The 21,835-nt window shown below is 34.2% G+C and overlaps 1 protein-coding gene across 3 annotated transcripts in view; it reads left to right on the forward strand.

Moving 5' to 3' along the window:
- Positions 1-21,835, forward strand: part of CSMD3 (CUB and Sushi multiple domains 3) — a 725,287-nt gene that overhangs the window by 299,273 nt on the left and 404,179 nt on the right. For all 3 annotated transcript variants that reach the window (XM_055800728.1, XM_055800729.1, XM_027777765.2), the window contains one exon: positions 4,729-4,853. In XM_055800728.1, coding sequence (XP_055656703.1) covers positions 4,729-4,853 — 125 coding nt within the window. The remainder of the gene's footprint in view (positions 1-4,728; positions 4,854-21,835) is intronic.

Here is a 21,835-nt window from a genome sequence, read left to right on the forward strand (position 1 = left end):
TCTGTGATTCTAGGATTTTAAGTTCCTGAGAGACCCATTTTCTTAATACTTTCTTGACAAGCTCATGATAGTCAATATGCTGGCCTTTATGGATGCCATTCTTACAGTGGAAGTCCAGAAGGATTATACAGTTTTCCTGCAGGTGTTTGGTTTGGGTTTTTTTTTGGTTTTGTTTTTTTTTTTTGTTTTGGTTTTGGTTTTTTTTCCCCTTTTTTTGATCTTTCAAACAGGAAGTACTTGTTTGATTTTTAATATTGTCTTTTTTGAGTTGATCTGCCATAGAAACTGATCTCTGGTTCTTTTTTCTTTCTTGGGCTGATGTGTTATCATCTGCTTATATAACTGCCTCTGTCTGCCCTCACTCACATGGCACACATTGCAGATTTTGTAAATTTTCCAATCGCACTGTGTTTATGACTCCAGTATACTTACAGTCATATACTATCAAATATCAGTTTAATATTAAAACTGATTTGGACAAGTAAAGTGGACTGGATGATGTCAGTGTTATTTATGCTTTTGGAGGTGATAACGAAAACTGTCAGACTTGTAAAGTCTTCATAATAGTTTCAACCCTTTGGAATTTTTCCCAGTTACAGTTTTGATACCACCACTTCAAATTTTTTTAAAAAATGGTGTATTTCCTGCTCACTGTACTCTCAAAATCAGTCCATGGTTAGTTAAAGGAAATATATTTCCATGTGTGTATTTGGTTGTTTGTTTCTTTTTTTTCAGGTGCTCCTTTTTTGTTTAGTTTTGGGGTTTTTTTGTTTTTTTATTTAATGAAATAATTGAAAGCGTTCAGATTTTTCTCAACATGTCTTTCCACAGCACATAGAATCTTGTGAAAATCTAATCTTGAGAAAGTTGCTCTTCCCAACTGCTACCTTTTGAACCTTCCTAACCACTTAGTCCCTGGAGTAGCTGAGTATAATTTTTAACATTAGCGATTGATAATTCATCTTTCTATTTCATAACTTTAACATTTTCTCCAACTCTGTGATCTGCCTTTTGGCTCTTTTTCCTCAGTCTCATAAAGGGCCTTTACATTATGCTTATTTTTTGTTTTTCTCAGTTTTTCACTTTTATATCTTCCTCTGTTTTTCATGGACTCTGCAGCTCTTCTTTATCCCCTTCTTTCACAAACATTCTTATTTCTGATACAAACAGGAACTGTTTGTGGAATAGTTTATAGAGCTGTTATACACTATCAAATCCTCCTTTTCTGAAATGTTTCTTCAGGTGACTATATAATCTTTCATGCCCCCATTACTTACTCTCTATGTCTCTGTAAAGCCCAGGTACTCCCCAATTTTCGTCAGCTATATTGTGCTAACACCATTCCTTTTCAAACACCTAACATTTCTAACTCCCTTATTCTTCTGTTTAGTATCAATTTCCTTTAGTAGCTATTTTCATCATAGATGTATTTGAATTGATTACCTAACGAAAGTTAATCTCTGGAATGTGTGCTCAGTGTTTTTAATTTTTTCTCTGCCTTTGTAAATTGAACAGAAACTGAAATTACTATTACAGCACTAAAATTCCCATGTATAAGGAAAGAAAAACAGGACTTATTCTTTACAAGCCAAAACCCTGAAGAGAAAATTGAGTTTTAGTATGCATTTCAGTAAAAAAGAATGTTATACTTTGTGAGATCAAATTCAGGTTTGAAGATCCCAGGCAAATCAGTGATATTATATCACTATTGAGTTATATCCTGAGATGTCTTCCAGCCTCTTTGCAAAGTGCTGGTTTTAAAGACCTGTAAAGGAGCCTGAAACTATTTATTTACATAAATGAAGAACTATACCAGTACAGAGGCTTTGCTTCCAGAATTTACAAACCAATTTTTTTTTTTTAAATAGGTAACATACATAGCAAAAGCTGGAAAATAGGATAGAGATCTATGAAAACCATCAGAGGAGGGTCAAATAATCCTATGACTTCCAAGGTCACACAGGAAAGCTGCTATAACATAGACTTTTGGGGAGTTACTCCATGTTAAATCTTAGAATACCCAGGTAACTGCATACACAGTATGGCCAAAGTCTTGTAAGTTATGTGTATGTATAAAATCATTTATCAAGGCAAATGCAGTTAGGAAAGACTCTGAGATCCTTTGGGAGGTTATACATTAAGAAAAGTTTAAATAAAAACCTGATGCTAAGATCTGGTAGCTAATATTCTATACAAATGTGTGTTATGAAACAAAAGCCACCTTGTAGTTTGACTAGAATAGAACTTCCTGCACTTACTTTGAGCATTGTCCCAGAAAAAGTTAATTCAGATCCTGATTGAACATAAATGTAAATCTAGGCAGAATTCTTTAAATTCAATGAGTCTGTGATCTGTTATTTTGATATGTTTGAGTTAGAATGAAATGCCCTGCTACTATGCAATTTTGATGTTATCTAATACCCTGTTGACCAAATTAGAAGGGAAGATTTTCCAAGGAATTCTACAAACACACCCCCACCCCCTACCCCCCACACCCCCACACCCCTGCCACCAACAACTAATTCCTTTTCTTCACAGGTAATTAAAGAAGCTATCTTCTTCTGTTCATTTATAGAAGAATTAGTAGAGAAAATCTAACCTTATGTAGTTTTGAGGTATTCAGATTTTTACATTGATTTTTAAAACCCTCATATACAGACATATATATGTAAACAAAATCATCGGGAAATGACAACAAAAATACAAGGACAGATACCATTAAAAAATTATTCACTTCACCATATTGTTTACTTTTGTATCATCACTTCCCTTATTCCCCCATAAATAAGGACCGCTCCTCTGTTTTCACAGAATATCAGCACACCTGTGTCTAATTAGGTTATGAGTGGGTCATTGTGCCCTAGTGCTTTACGCTTACTAACATCCATAGTATTAACTGTGCCTTGACTAGGAAATACCATTGGTGATACAATTTGTGTTTACTATTACATATAAATGAATTATTTGTTAATATTAGGCTATTTAAAATGATCATAATGAACAGAAAATTCTTTCCACTTTTATTACTTTTTCCTTTTAGAAGACTTTTCAAAATACTGTGTTTTGTTGTATTTCTTATTGTAAAATGCTAGTCTCGGTCATGTGCATACAAGTATCTTTATGCAGTCACTGAAGTTTGGTAAATAATGCTGTATTTTTTTTTAATGGTTTCATCATATGTTTTTAATACCAATACAAAGTTTTGTCAGTGCCCACTATAACGGTGATAAAAGCAACGATACACCTTCAAATTCCATTTACAAAATATCCTTCAATACAAAATGCAGTATCACCATACATGAGATTCTCAAAATATTAATTTTTAGTTTGCTTTGCTCTTAGAATTTTTTCAGTAACAACTTAGCTTTAGTCTTTTAGGCTTATTCCTTAATTGTAGGGGAAAATAAGAATATTTCCCAAATGTCATTTGGTTTTAGCACAAGCATGAGGTAACTCACTAAACTGTAGATCTGTAATTCTTCTTCATCCATTTTATATAAGCATTGGATAAATAATAACACCACCTTTTAATTAAAAAACATAATAATGATCATTTAGCAACGGATAAGGTAAAAGGTTCTCTCTGAAGACCTTTGTGAAACTACATGTTGCCCACAGTCAGTTTATAGAGATATTTTACAACTGTGACAAATAAGCCTTTAAAAACAGCAAGCTGAAATTATGGAGCGTTAGGTACTGATGTCAGAGAAAGGCCTGATATGTTGACTAATTGACTAATGTCAGCTGTAATCAGAACTTGGAACAATAATGATATTAAAGAATAAGAAGAATTAGCTCAATAATACACATTTATGTATTTGGTTTTTTAACTTTTCCAAACTGAAAAAACACCCCAAGTTCCCCTCAGAAAAATATAACATAACAAAACAAACAAAAAAATATTTTTTTTCTAGGCTAATTTCCTTTTTTGTTTTGTGCCATGTTTGAAGCACCAAATGTCAGCTCCATGTTGAAAGGAACAAAATCTTTTGAAGCCAATGTTACCACTTCATAAGTAATCATAGTAAATACCTAAAAAAATGTTTATGGAATTCTTTTATTTTCTTGTATTAATTTGAGAAACATATGCTTGTTAAAGGAGCAAATGTTGATATTCACCTTGTGAATAACATTATTATCTAAACCTTTTCTCTGGTATTGTGCTCTCCCTTACAATGCCCCCCTGGTTCTAAAGTAAAAAGCACCAAACTTCCTCAAGAAGGATCAGAGGTGGGGGACAGTTACAGCAAGTCATCTGTATCCTGCAGTCTTCACTGGGAGGAGTACAATGTTTATAGTGGGGATTTTTTCCTCAGTTTTGTGGTTGACCTTTTGACTCTTCTAGGTGATTTCTTCATATCTCTTTCTCATTGTTTCTTAGCTTCAATTAACATAAGTAGCTACTGTTTGTTACACAGTGCCCAGGTTTGTCAAACCTTTACTATATGGAAGTCATAAGTTTGGTCAGAAAATAGTCACTTGACCTCCAGACCACTGTTAAAAAGAGGTAAACAAGTTCTGGCCAGAGCAAGCCCAGAGAGGGCTGAATGCTGTGCACTGTCAGGCTAGTACATAGCCTGAAGTCTTTTACTACTAAGAACAGCAATTACTGGATTACATGTTTGTATTATTTGTCAGGACCATCATACCTAGAAGAATGGGGAAAAAAATACTGATAACTATTTGTAAAAAAACGCTTATTCCTTTTATGTCATTGTTTGATTTTAGCTTGGGAGCAACAGTGCAGTTCTCTTGTGATGAAGATTATGTGCTACAAGGTTCAAAAAGCATCACCTGTCAGAGGATAGCTGAAGTTTTTGCTGCATGGAGTGATCATAGACCTGTGTGTAAAGGTAAAGAGGAATTCTTACCCTTACATTGCTTTGTTCATTTTACATCTAGCTATTGTTTTATAGCCAATCCTATTAAATTAATATTTTGTAAGTACCTGAAGTTTTATTCCTACTGTCCCCACTTTTTTAGTAAAAATGTCCCACCTATATTATTTTGTTTAATATTGTATTATTTTAATATTTATTATTATAAAAAAAACCTTTGTATTTAAGTATGCTTATTTTACTTGGGAACTTAAATTATGAAGTTTGCTTTATAATAAGCTGATGAAAATCTATCACATGCTAAATATTAAGGCTCACCAAGATGGATTTCAGATTTGAATTTATTCAATACACAATCAGTAGTTCACGAAGCATCTTCATTACATATGTGCTAAGCAGATGAGAAAGACTTGTATTTAGGATCGATAAGGTTTGGAGAAGTAAGTCTATGCCTGGTTTTGACCCTGACCAAATGGATAAAGGGCAAAAAATGTCAGATAAGAAAAGCACAAAGTCATTCTGCTGAATATATTTGGCATCCAAATACTGTGGCTAGTATGATGAATAACTAAATCAAGGAATTAAAGTGGTAGTGTACATATATATATATATATATATATTTCTATATATAATGAAAATATTGGTGTGTACATATACCTGTAAATTGACATAACAGCAAAACTATGTATTGAAGAGTACAGTTTATTCACAACTGGTTATGGGAAACAGAATGGACATTTATCTTGTAATTCATGGATACTTATACTAATGTCCAGAGAGAACTGTGAGATGTTTCTCAACAGTGGAAGAGGGCAAAAATGTCTGAGGGTGGTATCCAAATGATATATAGTAGAAATTCACAAAAGCAGGAAAATTACATGGGTGATTTATTTTTTGGCTAATAATGAACTAGGAAGTCTAAATGGGACTCACTATTGATAATAATGAAGTACTAGATGTAACTTGGAATAATCAGCTTCTCAAATGTGAGGTGACAAAAAGCTTAAGTGTTACAGCTACAGAAACAAGTCTACAATGGATCACATTAGTATATGCTTCAATAATAGCATATCACATAAACAAGTAAAAAGTTTAATTGTATAGGTATAAATATGCATAATAACATTTTATATTCTATTACTGTATACCCTAAGTATGTGTAATTACTAGAGCTTGCTAAAGAGATACAGGCACATATACATAGCAGGATTAATCATGTAATGAGCATAAATGAAGCTTTTATTTATAGTAAAATTAGTAAGGCTTTATTTACTAGAGTTTTTCAGAGTGTTCACGTATCCTAAATTGGATACCTGTCTTAGGATGGTAGTCTCTTAATCTTCCAATGTAACCAACTGGATGCTGTATATAAGGGCATTCACATGCAGTGTTAAACAATGTGACAGCATCTATTAGTCTTGTCTGTGGATTGCTTATTGGAGGAAGTTGTCAGATACAGCTGCTTAAATCAAGGACCCCATCTCCCACCTTAGGTGCTTAAAACTATACAGTGCGAGTACCCCTGATTTTCCCCACTATGGATATTAAGTTTCAAGGCAGGTGTGAACCAGTGAAAATAGGATAGAAGAAAATATTAAAAAGGATCAAAATTCTGTATATTCTGTAAAATATAATTTAGTATAAACAGGTGGAAAAGAACTGGGCTGCTTTGGTCTAGATAAAGATGAATCCAGTGAAGGAAGAGGGAAAGCATAAAATATAATGGGCTATAATTGTGCAAAGGAAGGTTTATGCTTGGACACTAGCAAAACATTCTGAAGTAAAGAATATCTGGGTATGTGAGTAGTTTTCAAGAACGTGAGATATACATATATGCAAAAGAGATTAAATACGTGCAGTCTCATCTGCAGTTAGTGTGATGGGCTAAATATCTTTTCAAAGTTCTTCCAACCCCTATTTTCTGTGGTTTATAAATGAAAGAACACCCAGATTTAAAAAATGATTCATGGAGGAAAAAAAAATCATCATTAATATAACAAATCAGCATGGATGCATGACAGGATTTATATATTTCTTGTATGATAACCATGATAAAATGATATTCTAAAGATTCTTGGCTTTCATATCCCACATAAATGGTAACTATACCACAAATCTTTCTGTCCTCTGTGTATTGTGTATTTTATAATACAAATTAGTAATCTGTCATTGAAAAGACACTTTACAAGGAAAGCATACTGCTATTAGTATTTCATTTATCAATACCACACACACGATCAGGTTTTTTTAAAAAGTATCTCTGCTACACAGACAATAAAGTGTTATCAGCAGTACTGTGATAAGACTGAGATGTATGCATAGCTACTTGTAAGTTTAGAAAGGCAGATCAGTAGCTTTTGGGGACTATGACCTCAAGCGTAAGTGGTTGTTAAATATAATGTTTTCACTTTTGTACAAGTTTTGAATTCTGAATAGCAGCAGGTACTTAAGTATAAAATGGCAACTACATTCTTAATTTTTGATTTTCTTCCTCAGTATGACTATATTTAAGAGCTACCATTGTATGATTTAGAAATCACATCTCTAAACATGCGCCTAATGATAAAGTAAGCATTAATACTGAATTAGAAAAAAAACACAAAACCAAACAAAAACCAGTAAATCCATTGGAAACTAGCAGTTTTGATAAACATCTACTTAAATGTGAAACTGCAGGATATGTATTAACTAAATATCCAAAACCAGCATAGTTCACAGGTAGAACATGTGTTTTGCAACACTCATCAACTTCATACAACTAGCTGATTCCACCTTAAAATGCAAAGGACCAATATTAAGAAAGTTTTTAGGAATTGATACAACGCCGTATGTTGAAAAGTCAGACAGATGGTATAGATATTATAGTTTTTCAAATATAAAATGCTTTAGAGCGTCATTAGTTGCATTAAACGTACTGATTTAAGTACCTTTGGTGTACTATAATTTTGGTTCTTTTGATTAACAAGATGTTTCAGTTAGACACTTAGATATACTAAAACTGGCATATAAATATTTCTTCTAGACTAATAATTATGTCTTTAAGATTCATGCACAGAACATACAATAAACATTTTGAAAGATTTTTGCATAAGTAGCATAAATACCACATAATAACATGTAGAAAGTATCTGCAAAAATATGTGTGCATCTGCTTATCAAACTTGCATGGTTGTGTACAAACCATTTGGGCAAACAAATTAGGCAGTCATGCATGAATGTTGTTGTAAACTAATGCAGCTTTGCAGGTAGTGAAGGCACAGGTGGTGTTTTAGATACTTCACCTGTTATTCTTTAAAATGTCACTTAAAGTGCTGCTTTTTTACCATGTGGTGTTTCCTATTTGAACAGCACAGATTGCAATTGTTTTCACATAAATTATATTGTGCACACACAAAAAATCCCACAGTAATGATACATTTTTCAAAAATGGCATGTCAATATCAATAATTAGTTACATTAATATACTGCAATTGGACAGAGTTCTAAACAGGAACTTTCTAATTCTGGTAGATGCATTGGATTTGACATCATAAATCCTCAGGACTTGTTCTCAAAGGGCACATGAGTGGCTGGGTATAACTGCCTGCCAAAAATGAAAGATTAACTCTCTTTAGGAAATATTACATGATACCAGCTGGAACTGGCATAAAATCATATTCATCAAAGTGAATCTGGAATAAGTCTGAAGCATTTGTACAGAAGAAATATAATAGGACTTTGAGAAGGAAAACTGATACATCACTTCCAAAATGTAAACAAATATTGTAGATTATCAACATCTTTAAGACCTTAAGACTAGTTTCCAGGAAAATACTACTCTGGAGGTTTGGCTGATTTTTGAACCTTCTGACTTCTAGAAGAGACTATGAGAAAATTCTAAAGTTTTATCAGATATCCTGACTAGGTTTAATTGCAGTTGAATTATCTTGTAGTTTAACAACAATTATCCTTTCTTTTTGTGTCATTTTTTAAATTTTGAAAATGTATTTTATAATTTATCTCTCCCATCACACTAGCAAAATAGTGTTTGTTCATGTAGCTAGACCTGGTGAATAAACAAGGAAGAAAATCAAGGTATTTACCCCATTGTGATTTAATGACAAGGTGCATTGAAAAGAAGTTAGAATTTTGAGCTATGGGAAATGCATGGCTTTATGTTGTAGGCAAGCAGATAAATTAACATAAACAACAGGTGAAAACTAACTGGTCACTTTCTGCATTTTATTAAAATTTTAAAGTGGATTCATTCCTTCAGGCACTTGTGTTTTAGCTGGATTTTTTTCAAGATCATTATATCATGCAAGCCTAAAATTCTACTGGGGATTTTAAAATCTGTTCCAATTTAATTGGCCTCATGCAAATCTTGTAGCGTACCATTGTTACAGCAGAACAAGCAATGACTTCCCATCCTTCCTGAGAAATAAAAAATATATTAAAAAAATGACATGTGAATCTTTGCCCAGGCATTTCTTGCATATTGAGTTACAGTTGAAGTCTGTTACTTGAAAGGTGAAAATTTTTGCGGTTGTTAGCTATTTCATATCCCAAGAAACTATGAATACATATGGTTGTAATAACATGATTGCTTACATTGACTTCTCTGTGACTTCATTCAAGAAAAGTTTAAACATTTCAGGATTGAGACCCTGCTTATTTATCTGCCTTGGGTTTCAGTATTCCCCTACAGGGCAATGCTGTTTCTACAAAGCCAACTTGCTTAAGCAGAAACAATAATCTACTTTATGAAACTATTTGCCAGTTGATAAATCTCTTCCTCTCATTTACGTTTCAGGAAATGAAACAGATCTATTCACAGTTGGTCGATAAGCCTTTTTATTTTCATGCCTGACGCTCCTGTTTTCTGCTTGCTTGTTTCTCAGGCCCTGTGAAACATTTATGAATGCTGCCTTTTATAAGTCTGCTGGCAAGTCAGCAAGTTCTGCAACAAGTACAGTATTTTGGAAAAGCTTATCTAATCTGTAGAAAGACAATGTGGCTTTGAAATAATTCTTTGTATCAGAGAAAGCAAAAGGACAGGCATGATTTATGGTTTAAATCATGATCATCCAATTAATAGGCAGGCTACAAAGTTAATTTAGATTATTAATAGAAAAAGGAACAAATGATACTCTGTATTTGAACTGGGGTCTCATAAATTTAGAACACCATTTGTTTGCTTCATATTGCTATTCTGGCCAGTTTATTTCACTGACTAAAGTGATTTTTATAACAATGAATTCATGGACTCAGTATTTTTCATTTAGTAGATTGTAAAAATAAGCTTGATTAACTTAACAGCTTGGGTATGCAAGCAAAATGTACATTGAGTTTTAATTCTTGCCTTTATAGATACCTTTACTTACCTATAGTACATTTTTTAAAATTACACCTTTGCCTCGCTTCTCTTTGAAATGCAGATGTATCTGGACCTCCTAAATGTGTTGCTGACTAACAATGTATGTGTATATGTATATACACACTCATATACGCAGGTAACACATCATAGATAAAGAGGGCTGAAAGTGGTCCTAACAGGTCAGCACTACTTCCTTCCTCTGGCTGTATTTATTCCCAGATGTTTGTCTGATGTTATTGATTTCCAAGGAGAGTGCTCTTAGATCTTACTCAGGTGCCCTAGTCTTTCATTAGCCTTGCAAGTAGAATTCTTATAATTCAAATGTGAACGCTTGTTGCTGTACTGATTTCAATAGTTGCTTCTATATAAAGTACAGGTTATTTAATTCTTCTTTTCAATGGCTTATTGTTTACTTCAAAAACTCTTGCTCTTTTTTAACACACAGCAGTTCAATCAGTCCTTCCTCGTGGATTATATTTATAGACCTCCAGCCTTTTTCATAATATTCTCAGTGGTTTTGTGTCTGTCTTAAAATAACAGTTTCTAAAAATGGGCTTTAGAAGGGGCTTTCCCAGTGCTCAGTGGAGAGGAAGAATTATTTCTCGCATTTTCATGCATTGTTCTACCTATAACTATATGCATGTCTTCCAGTTTGATTGTCTTTTCATAACAGTAGGATATTTTTAACTCAGGTTATGTTTCTGAGCTACTGTAATCCCTGAAGACTTGCTGCCAAATGACTTACTCCTTATACTGTATTTATGATTTGATTATTCCTGCTTTTGTGCTTTGACCTATACTTGTCTCTGATGAATTGGATCCTATTTTAATATTATTTCTTCAGTTTCTCCTTTTTAATTCTGATTAGGTTTGCTGATATATTCACAGACCTTCCCAACTCTTTGTTAAATGCAGACTTAATAATTATGCACTTAATTTTGCTGTCCAAGGTATTAATGAAAGTGCCAAATGAACCCGACCCAGGACAAACCTCTGTGAAACCCCATTCAGTTATTCTTTCCTTTGACACTGAGACACTGATGAAGAATCAGAGGAGTCTAGTCTCGAAGAGACATCAGGAAATCATCTGATCTGTTGCAAGCAGAGTTTTAGATTAAGTAATCCATGGCTGTCTCAAGCCAAGTCTTCACTACTTCCAGTGATGGAGTTTCCAACACTTCTTTCAGCAATCTGTTTCAATGTTTAATAGTTATTACAAGGGATTTTTGTGGGTTTTTTTGTTGTTGTTTTTTTTGTTTTGTTTTGTTGTGGGGTTTTTTTTTGGTAATATTCAGATGGAATTTCTCCTGAAGAAACTTGTGGCTGTTAGCTTTTATTCTGCCTCCATGCAGCCCTGTGAAGAGAGTATCTCTGTGTTTTCTGTAACTACCTTTTAAATAGCAAAGGGCTGTGATTAGATTCCTCCTTGAGGGTTCTGATCCTTAGGTTGAACAAACCCAGTTCCTTCAATCTTTCTTCATCTGTCAAGTTCTCCAGTCTTCTTAGTGGTCTTCCACTGGAACTTTTCCAATTGCTCAATATCTCTCTTAACCTGGAGGAACCACAAATGGACAGTATTCCACATGTGGCCTAACAAATACTGAGTAGGGGTGAATAATCACAGCCCTTCATTCGCGAGCTCCATTCTTACTGATACAGCCCCAGACAGTTTGTGCTTTGCTACCAAGACCCATTGCTGGGTTTTGTTCAGCTTCTTGTCCGCTGAGACCCCCAGGTGCCTTTCAGCAGAACTGCTCCCCAGACAGTCAGCCCTTATCTGCACTACTTCTGGGGTTTATTTTATCCCATGTGTAGGACTTTACATTAGCTTGTAATTCTTGTTGGGCCAGCCTTCTAGTCCACTGAGGTCTCTATAGTAGCTCTTTCTTCTGGTGCAACTACCTATCCTCCCTCTTCAAACTTGGCGAGTGTGGATTCAATCCCATCGTTCAAATCAGTTTTAAAGGTAATGAATACTATCAGACCCATTACTGACCCATGAGGAGCTCCACCCATAAGTGTCTGCCAGTTCGACTCTGAGCATTTAACCACCATCCTTTGAACTCTGCAGTATGGCTAGTTTTCCAAAGATCTTCTGGTCTGTCTGCCCCAATGTGTTTTATGAGTTTGTGAAGAAGGTGTTGAAGGACACTGTCAGACATCTTCCTAAATTCAAGGTAAATGATGTCCTTTCATCCACTGGGTATGTTTTTTCATCATAGGAGGCAACTATGTTGATCCACTTTATTCTGCTACTTGTCTTTCCTTATGCCCTTTTAGTGTCTTAAACTATGATGCTGGGGTTATTGCAGCAAAGGACAACATTGAGGGTCATGACTCTCAGGCAAATCTCATTTTTTAACAGTAATTCTAAAAAGGCAGCACTCCTGTGTGGTATACTATGCAGTTCCATTATGATGTCAAAATTCACTACAACAATCTCCCAGATTGCTTTTGCACCACAGTGTTGCTTTCCTAGCAAGTATCAGGGTAGCTGGAGTTCCTAGGAGACCTAGGGCCTGCAGACTCAAGGCTTCTGTGAGTTATCTGGGGAAAGCTTGGTTCTGCTCAGGTGGTCTGTACCAGACAGCTACCATGAGATTTCCTCTGATGGAGATCTTGCTGATTTTGAAACAAAGGCTCTCTAGAGAACTGTTCTCTTGTTGTTGGTAAACATCATGCACTCAACCCTGTATTTTACATAGAGGCCAAGCACTCCTTTTCTACCCATTCTGTATTTCCTGGATAGCTTGTAACCATCCATTGCAGGGCACCAATGATGGTGAGCTATCATACTGAATGTCTATAATACCAATGAGATCATAACTCTTCCACTCAGTGTGGAGTCCCGGTCTAGCTTGTTTCTCAGGCTGCATACACTGGCACACTGCAAAGTGGCTCAGACAAGGACTGTGTGTCTGAGCTGTCAAATGCAGCTCCTGAGTGGAGTGAGGACTGACAGGGTTTACCATAGCTCTGTCACACATGCTCTCCAACAGGCTGATCCCAGTTTACAGCTGCAGCACATCAGAGCTGCCTTTAAGCAAGGTCAGCTGAGCTCCTAGAAGTGCAAAAAGAAGGCATATATGCAGGATCCCAATAGTGGACAGCAAATTTTAGATTACATTAATGATACAGACTATTGTGAATGCTTTCAAAGTTGAAAGAAAAATGTAGTGATGGTTTCTGTTAGTTGTGTAAAATGGAGACAAAATCTATCATTGTGAAACTTTGACTATGGTGTGAAATCTGGCCACTTTCTTAGGGAGACTATTCCTTTTAGATTTTTAATAGATATTCATCACATTAATCTTCCAGTCATCAATTATGTTGTAATTCTTAGGCAGTTCAATGCTGTTTATTATTTCTAAAACATGCAGTTATTATTGTCATTTTAACAAATGTAGTATTTATTCAGTATTAATTCACGTTTGCACTTGTGGAATGACTGCGTCTTCTCGAGTACAGGTAATTACCAGTGTATCACATTTAAGATGTTGTCGTGGTTTGACCCCAGGTAATTAAGCACCACACAGCCACTCGCTCACTCCCCCCTCACCCAGAGCGGTGAGGAGGAGAACTGGAAAGGAATGTAAAACTGGAGGGTAGAGATAAGAACAATTTAGTAATTGGAATAAAATAAAAACTAAAGAACAACAGTAATGGTAACAATAACAGTTACAATGAAAACGAGGGAGAAGGGGAGAGGAATGAAAACCAAAGGTAAGGGAGAAAGGAAAACAATTGACGCAAAATACAACTGCTCACCACCTGCTGACCAATGCCCAGACAGCCCCTGGGCAATGATTCACAGGACCCGGTCATCACCACCACCCCACCCCAGTTTATATACCCGAAGTGATGTCCCATGGTATGGAATATCTCTTTAGCTAGTTCAGGTCAGCAGTCCTGGCTGTGTCCCCTCCCAGCTTCCCATGTCCCTCCAGCCCTTTCGCTGGCAAGGCCTGAGGAACTAAAAAGTCCCTAACCTACTACAAACACCACCTGGCAACAACCAAAAACATCGATGTGCCATCAATATTGTGTTTACACCAAATCCAAAACACAGCACTGCACCAGCCACTAAGAAGAAAATTAACCTTTATGACAGCCAAAACCAGGACAGATGCTTAAGGAAATGCTTCTAAAGAAGAATTAGAGATGTAGAATATTATTTTTGTGTGTGTGTGTGTGTGTGTTAGGTTGTTTGTGAAGAACTTTTCTTTTTTAAAATTTGACATGGAGTGAGAAAAAAATCTCTTGAAACAAGGACTCATTACATCTAGTGAAGAGATGTATTGCCTTATATTCTAGAAGCAGTGACAGACATTTCACAGGCACCCTATCCCATCCCTTCATATTGTTTTGATTACAGTACTGTAAATCTGGTTATCTGACAAAACATTACAAAGGAACTGAAAGATTGATAAATTCTTTGATATTAGCTGTCCCTCTTACCATTCCCAAAAGGTGACTAACACAGGGAAAAGTCTGCTATAGCATCTTCCATCTTCAGTAAAGATCTGCTGAAAAAATAAGATGCTATTTTTTTCCCTGGTTAGAACACCAAGGCTTTACCATTTCCCTCCAGGTCTGATCAAGTGTCAGGACAGTATCGATTGTACTGGTTATTTTCTGTCTGTTGGCAGTGGCTACAAATTAAATCTATTCTAAGTTTCAACAGACTTGATTTTCATATTATTGACCATGACAAGTTGCTTAGACAGTTCTGGCCTCTTCACAAATAAAATGTTGTTCTCCTTTAAGCATTTTTTCTTTTTTCTCTCTCTTTTTTTTTTAACCACTTCTTCTACTTGCACATTTAAGTATTAGATATAATTCACACGAAATAAACATTAGGACATTCAGTCCTACATTCTCTTTCAGAAGCAAACCCAAAATTAAATAAGCTGTACTGCAATACAGAAGTACTTTTCCTAAACAATGACTGAAGAATAAAGTGTATGCTTAAATCTTAAATTATAAAATCCTGTATTTCCTGATCTTTTATGATTTTAAGTTTACTTAGAGTTGTGTTGATAACTGAAACTGCAGTGCACACTATGTGGTGAAAGTCTTACCAGTGAGAGCTAACATAACTGAAACACCGTTAGTGAGCTAAACACAATTTATATTTATATTGGCAGAGGAATTGAAGTCTTCAAGCATAAGAAGTTTTATTTAAAATTAACTCACCAAAAATTGATATCTTCCAGTTTTTAAACATGGATGTGACTATTGCCCTTTAATATTGCTACTGTTATGCACTGCAGATTTCTGAATTTAAAGAAATGCACTAAATTATACTACAAAAGAACTGGGAAGAAAGGATTACATTCAAGTAGCTCAAATATTATCAGTGTCTTAACTAATGGGGTGCAACATGAAAAATATTCCCTTTATTAATTGGAATTATAAGTCATTTTGAATAGATATAATTCAAATAAGATAGGTAATTGCAGGGAAAATGTGGGAATGCTCCTCAAAACTCTGTATTTTGAAATTAAATTTAAAGCAATGGGCACCAAAAACTCATTACTGTTAGTTTATGGTTTGAACTTTGTGAACAAATTAACCAGGACATGAGAAAACTATCTGTAAAAAATCTGTATCTGTTGCTTCCTGCATATTGACATAAATGTCATATCTCATTGTAATGTTAGGCAAACATAAATTTAAGTAATACCTTGAAGAGGTTCTACATATAAATTATATCCTAAATTCAAAGACTGAATAATTCTGGTATTATACCATCAATTGAATGTATTTTAGATGATAATGTATAAAATATATCTTAAATGGTTTTGTAATACTTCTGTAAAGACATAGGTGTCAAAGTAAGAACCTATAAGTCAGTAGGAATACATCTTTTATACATATGTGGTTGTAAAACTTCAAAAATATGTCCAGCTAAGTTTTATGACTTCTACAGCCAGATTGGTATGAGTTTTTTACTAAACAATATGGACTGTTACAGTATTTATTATGTAGGAGGCCTGGTTTATAGGCATTTTTATATATCCCTTTTGCATAGCTGGGCAATGAGAAATCACAACTGAGTTGTTAAAATTCTTTGCAAATGCCTATAAGATACAGAAAATACTATGTAAAAACTAGTTGTTAACACACAGCTAGATAGTTAATATTATCACATCACAGAAAACCTCAAAATATCATTATGCATCAGAGGCTATGGCTATATATTATATTATTACATGATGTCCACGTAAATATTTTCCTACCCAATAGACAATGCTGAGTGGAAAGATTTGCATCATTTTAGCCAAATCTATTATTTTAATTGCCTTTTATTTTTTTCCCCTTTTTTCTTTTTTTTTTTTTTTTCTTTTCTTAATTTGGATAAGGTGTGTTAGTGCTTCTTAGGACACATGGCTAACAAAGTCAATAAATTTTTATACTATTATAATCAACACCATTTAAGGTATGAGCAACTGCGGCGACAGGAAGGTTCTTCCAAAGTTAGAAAGTATGTCTGGTTCTTAGATGGACCGTTTTAAACAGGTTTGTTGTTCCACATATATGCATATGGTGACACAGGCAAGTGATGTTTTGAGGTTTTACATGTTTTTTCGTTTTTTTTTAGGAAAAAGATTATAATTGAAAAAAAATAAGGCCACAGGAAATACTGAAGAGGATAGAATTAAAGATTTCAGAATTAGGAATCTGGATTGCCCTTAAAGAGAGATTTATGTATTCCACTCAGCTGGGAGATTTTCTTCACAGAAGATGCTCTCGCCTCTGTAAAATCTAATGAAAAAAAATATGAAAATTCAGTATTTGGCATTGTAAATGCCAGTAATTTGTTTTCCCTGCTGGTCATTGATAGTAGCTCATCAATATTCTTCAAAGTATTTTAAGAAGTTATTCCAGGAACAAGTTATTCCCATGCCTAGGTATGGCAAAGCTGTGTCTGTGTCTGTGGGGAAGAGGATAATTTCTCCCTGAAGGAAAGCTAAAATAATTAAACTTTAAAGACTTAAAATAGTCTAGGCAAAATACTGTGATAAACTGTAGGAAATAATCTGGATTTAGGCAAAGGTTAGGATGGGTACTTGATACTTAATGTGTAATTTCCATAACTCTAGAGATTATTCAAGTAGAGACTCAGAGATGCTTTAAAGATACTACTGGGAATATGGTGTTCCCAAGCAATGTCAAAAGATGGGTGACCTAATAAATAAAGCAAAAGCATGAAGAAAGGAATTCTGGGCTTGTCATTGAATTATTGTGTCACCTGGGGCCATTATCTGATGTCTTAAAGTGCACCTGCCCTGGTGTTTTCTGTTGTCTAGTGCTAGGCTTATAGAGGGCTCAGTAAAGAGTAAACAGTGATTGTGGAACCCAAACAAAATTCAGATAATCTGAAAACAGTAATTTTTTAAGTGGGGATATTCTTTCTGCAAAAGTTACATCCCTTTCTACCTCACAGAGGTATTATGAAAATGAAATAATTAGACATTATAAATAAATTTTAAATCTTTAAGTCTTGGTAGATGTGAAGATGTTTTTTACACAAATGTGCTACAGTTTTGTGACATATTGTTAATTAGTAATATCTAGAATATGCATTGACTGTAGCTCTTTATAAAGGCAATATATTCCTCATTGCTCAGTTGGGCTTGTAAATGTAATAAAATCCTGTTTTCCAGCAGCTGTCTACTTTATATGCCTAGTAATGTATGCTACATTTTACTTGTACATACATTATCCTATGTGAAGATCCAGATCTTGTCATTACTTATTTCAGTACTGCTTATTAATTATTCTACTTTCCAGAGCATCAGCTAAAGAGACACTAAAAAAATCATGGAAAAAAATACATGCTTATAATTAAATGTATTCCAGTCTTTGTAAATAAGATTCAAACCCAGCATACTGTGACAGTTTCTGTATTAATTAAAATATATAAATATTAGTTGGGGGTTCTTTTAGATAGACATGGCAAACTATTCTGTATGTAAATATATGATCTTATGTCCAAAAGACCTGAGCACCTCTAAGTACTAAAAGAAATTTTGAAAACCAATAATTGAATCTAATAACTACAGAAAAAAATACTCGTGAATTAGGGTATTGTCTAGAGGAAATATGAAAAAGGAGAACAAAAAGCTTGGAGCATCTGAAAGCTGGATAGCTGAGAATATAGGGGAAATGAGAGCTGAGAGAAAAATATTGCTCCAAAAATCTGCACAGACATGATACAAAGTTGACAGGAGCATCCCTTGGCTTGGAAAAATATATGACGTATACAGATGCCTGGCTGCTCACTTTGTAATTAAAGTAACAAATATTATTTTTTTTTACACATAAAGGAAGAATTCTAAGTTATCTTATCCTTGCATAGAAAGAATGGCATAGACTACCATTAAGTTAACTTGGCTTGATTTTTTCTAAGCTGAAATATAGAACTTCTTTAAAAAGGGCACTGAAGTTTAAGGAATTTCAATACTTACAGGTGCAGTTCCATGCGAAAGTTAAAAATTGTCCTGTATCTGTAACAACATTAACATAAAATCAATACAATAAATCTTGATTGTCATAATTACTTTTCTAAAATATTTTTTTCTAAATTTTCTAAAAGGTTAATGCTAAGCACTACCTATGAGGTGATATGTCAGATTTCTAGCCCAACTTATGTTAGTCAAATCGTTTTGCTGGGGTTTTTTTGTTTGTTTTGTATTGTTTTGTTTGGTTTTTTTCCCTAAAAGAAAAATGTGGGAAGCTTGTTTGAAAGTCTACTCTATTATTTTTAACTTCATTAAGTCATGTTTTTTTCCTTCTTTTTTCTATTTCCCCTTTGACTGAGAGTATAATGTGACCTTGTTAGGTGAAAATATCATGCCTGAAGTCTTTTTTATCTGATTTAATCTCAATAAAAATGCCATCCTTCTAATATAAAGTTTTGAGACAAGCAATGAAGAGCTGTTCAAATAGGTTGATGGGTAGTTAAGAGAAAGGGCTCATTCCTTGTAGTCAAAAGGATTTATGTCTGCTTTTCTACATTTTTTTGTCTTTGGATTTCCAACTCAAAAATTCACAGGAAATATAAATAATACAACTTTGAGCCAAACAAATCAAAAAACTCTCAAAAAAATTTACCCCAAAACTAATTATATCCAGCTCTTAAGAAAGTAGAGAGTGATTGTAAAAAATTCCAGAGATTTTTTTTCCTGAAATACATATTTTAGTAATCTATTTTCAGATTAGAATTATATATTGGTACTCTGATGTTTTCTAGTCTTAAAAAAAAGAACTACATTCTCTTCACTGTTCAGTGACTCAGATAAAATTCATAATTACTTGATACTAGTGAGAAGAAAAAGCATTCTGTTGGAATTAAGCTTTTGAGCTCAATATATTAATAAAGTGAGAGAATTACTTGCATACATTTAGTATTTCTGTTCATTTTGTTTCATCTTTCCATAAGTTGCACAGTATTGAATAAACTCTACCACTTGAATTCCATTTAATCTCTTGTGGCCTACATCTCAAGATTTTATTTCAGGTAACTCAGTATTTCTTCACAAATTATAGGGTTTTCTTCTGAAGAGTAACAGTCAACTGTGCCTTAGTAGCTAATCATCCCTTTCCTTTTCAGATTGGCAGAGCGTTGCCTGTTGTATGGAGGGCATACTGCAAGAAGAGTTATAGTTTGGAGGAACTAAGTGAATAGGTCTTGCTGCAGTGTTCTTGTGTGTCCTATAAACCAAAATAAAAGTCCAGAAATCTCAAGAGAAATATGGAATTAGTGATGGAATTAATTCAAATTTGCTTCTAGAGGAAGCTACCCTAGGAAAATAATAGTCTACCAAAATAGTCTTCTTTTTCTCTTATATTCTACTAATACCAACTTAATATTTTTAGTATTCTTTTTCTATTAAGCACTAGCTAACAACAGAGTTTTTAGGAGTAAAATCCTTGTGGTTTATTTAATACATGATAAACTTTTAAGATAGAGTGCTAGCAAAATCAGCTCTTTCTTTTTCTATCCTATAACAAAAGTGCTTTTAGTGTGTTATATGTGCCCTGAAGCCAAATACTGAATTGTTTTTGTCAGGGATTTGCAGTTTCCAAATTCTAAAAAAGAAGTTTTCATACAAGATTTCTACAGAGACGTTCATCTCCGTCATGATAACATTTGAAAGTATGTAGTAAAAAACAGTTTCAGTGTTTCTGGGAAATATATGGCTACCAGGCAACTCACATCCAGCTTAGCAATGAATTTCCCTCTAAACTTGCACTTTTGGTATCAGAATGTATCAGAACACTATTGGTCTGATAGTAAATTGCCATCTTCTTGATAGTGATTAGTTAGGCACTGAACCAAATTTATAGCAGTTTTTACTAATTGTGTAGTAATCACAGAAGGTGCTGTTAGCTCTGCTTCTTATGCAAAGCATTGCCAGTGAAGAATGCTATTAAAATATTGAAAAATATTTTAAAAATATTATTAAATTTCTACAATTAAAGTTCATGTGTAACAATTTAGTAAAAGTTTCCATGCCTTGTTAGATAATACACTTCTTAGAATGGGACAGAACTTCATTGTCATATGTTTAGTTTAGTAATCTCCAAACTTTTTTAATTGAGCACTCAAGTAAAAAAAAATTCTGATCACACCTCACCAATATATGGTTATTTCTTTATTTATAACTTATATTCATGTACTATGGAAGTTCTAATATTTTATTGCTGCAAAAGAGTGGGTTATCTTGCACAAGACCAGTGGTTTAGTTCTCATAAAAAAATGAGTGGATTAGGTCAGATTGCTTAAAGAATCACCATCAAAGGTATGATCAAAATATGTTTAATTTGAGTTTCTGGAAATATGACTGCTCAAAGTTCAATGGCAAGGTTCACTCTATTAATTACTGCATGGGTTGAACACGCAAAGGAAAATTGAGTTAGAATTGAGCTAGCTTGATTTACACATGAAAGGCACAAAGTCATAAGGCAGACCTTCCTGTTGAGTTACAAGGTTCAGAATAGACCCCCTTGCTTTCTAAACTCTTAATAGAGCTTAGGTGCAGCTAGGTCCAATCTTAGTCTCAGACTTGGACAACAATTTATATCTAAAGGATGTCTAAGGTTTACTCACAGTTTAAGGTTGATCATAACACTTTAACAGCACTTAATCCATGACTATTTTAACATTTACAAAGTGAATCAATGCAATTTACTTAAATTACAAAAGTGGTTTACTGCAGATTTGAGAAGGTAATACTTATACTATACTTATTACAATATAGCTAAGTCAATTCACACACAAATGCACAAAAGCACAGAAGAGTTAGTTACAGATATATATGCAGAAATGTACAAAGGTATACCTGTTAAAAGTTCCACTTGAGTTCAGTGAAATATTCATGTTGAATGCCTTTGCAGTTCTCAACAGGCAAAGGGTTGAACCTCAAGGAGCATGGGCATCAGCCCAGGCCCCATTGTCAGCTTTTGGTGACAGTCCTCCTAGTACTGCAGACTGGGGTGTTCAGGAGCACTGAGCAGCATCATGATCAGAGGATGATGCTGGTTGCTGCCTGCTGCAGTCCAGGAGGGCTCAAAGGGTCTCACTTTTGGCCCGCTGTTTGTAAGGATGTGAGATAATTGACCTTAGTCATCT

This window comes from Falco peregrinus, chromosome 3 (assembly GCF_023634155.1).
Source record: "Falco peregrinus isolate bFalPer1 chromosome 3, bFalPer1.pri, whole genome shotgun sequence".
Classification (NCBI taxonomy): Eukaryota; Metazoa; Chordata; class Aves; order Falconiformes; family Falconidae; genus Falco; species Falco peregrinus.